This window comes from Monodon monoceros, unplaced genomic scaffold (assembly GCF_005190385.1).
Source record: "Monodon monoceros isolate NGI ecotype Baffin Bay Population unplaced genomic scaffold, NGI_Narwhal_1 Contig2341_ctg1, whole genome shotgun sequence".
NCBI classification, from domain to species: domain Eukaryota; kingdom Metazoa; phylum Chordata; class Mammalia; order Artiodactyla; family Monodontidae; genus Monodon; species Monodon monoceros.
Window position 1 is genome coordinate 1 of NW_021698243.1, and position 1,273 is coordinate 1,273.

At 45.2% G+C, this 1,273-nt stretch overlaps 1 protein-coding gene across 1 annotated transcript in view; it reads left to right on the plus strand.

Moving 5' to 3' along the window:
- Nucleotides 1-56: 56 nt before the first annotated feature.
- The window catches only part of LOC114895628 (integrator complex subunit 6-like), a 6,967-nt gene continuing 5,750 nt past the window's right edge, over nucleotides 57-1,273 (plus strand). Inside the window, exon 1 of the mRNA XM_029223223.1 lies at nucleotides 57-972. Coding sequence (XP_029079056.1) covers nucleotides 633-972 — 340 coding nt within the window. The 5' untranslated portion in view covers nucleotides 57-632. The remainder of the gene's footprint in view (nucleotides 973-1,273) is intronic.

Here is a 1,273-nt window from a genome sequence, read left to right on the forward strand (position 1 = left end):
CCCGGCACAGAGCAGGACGAGTCAATGGAGAAGAGGTGTCAGACCTGGAGTAAAAAGAAACTCAGGTTTCTGGGAGAGAAAAGATGTATGAGGAAGGTCTTATACTGACAGGGATTTGGGGTGGGGTGACGGGGGCCATACAGAGCCTTCAGGTCTAGTGGCCACCACCTGTGTTTCCTCAGAACTTTGGAGGGAGAGAGGCGGGAGTTTGGCGGGGGGGCCATGTAATCTGATGTCAAGCTCGGTAGAGCATGGCATTTCATAGGTAAAGGACAGAAATCATGCCACCAAGTGAGACTTGCTGCTTTTCAGCTTGTAAAGCACGAGCTGCAGCTCAACCCTCAGCACCAGGGACCTGAGCCTCTTTATTCGTTGTACTGTCTTACTTGGTTTCCATATGTGTTCATGGTACCACGAAGAGAAGAAAGTGCGTTTGTCGTATTACCTTCCTGAGCCCAATTTGAGGGGTCTCAGGCTCCATCTGGTACATCCTCTTGCTTTATGAAACAATTTCCTCAAAACTGAGGAGCACCGGGTGGTCCCTGTGGGGTTGCCATAATGCACCTACGTCACAGCTCCACTTGTTAATTTGGTTTCCAGATGTTACTGTCACTCACGATGTTCATGAGAAGATGGAAAATGGTCAAATCTCACCCGATGGCTTCCTGTCCAAATCTGCTGCCCCAGAGCTTATGAATATGGCAGGAGATAGTATCCCGCCCGACCAAGTGGATTCCCTGTCTGATGATTTCACTAGTCTCAGGAAAGATGACCTGATGCACAGTCCTGGTAGTAATGCAGTCATAGGAGGAACCAAGAACTGCAGCGTCTCTGCAGATGATCGAAAAGTCTCGGTAGCATCTGCTTTGGAAACTGGGCCAAATACATCACAAATAACTCCTGCTATGGCACAAGGAATCAATGCTGATATAAAACACCAGTTAATGAAGGAAGTTCGAAAATTTGGGCGAAGTAAGTAGTGAAAGACCATCTATCAATAATATAATGGAGGTCCCTTTCCGTTTAGGATTCAGAATAGATTCAAGGTATCTCTTGAGGTGCATTTTTGGGAAGTATTGGGTTTTCACATAATTTAAAATGATTCCTCTTGCTTTACCTAAAAAAGACCCAATACACCTTTCTCTCTCTTTTTCCCCTTACTTACTGTAATAGTTTCCTTTTGCTGCTGTAACAAGTTATCACAAACTTCGTGGCTCAAAACTGTATATCTTAGAGTTGTGGAAGTCAGATCTGAAATTATTTTCACTGGGCT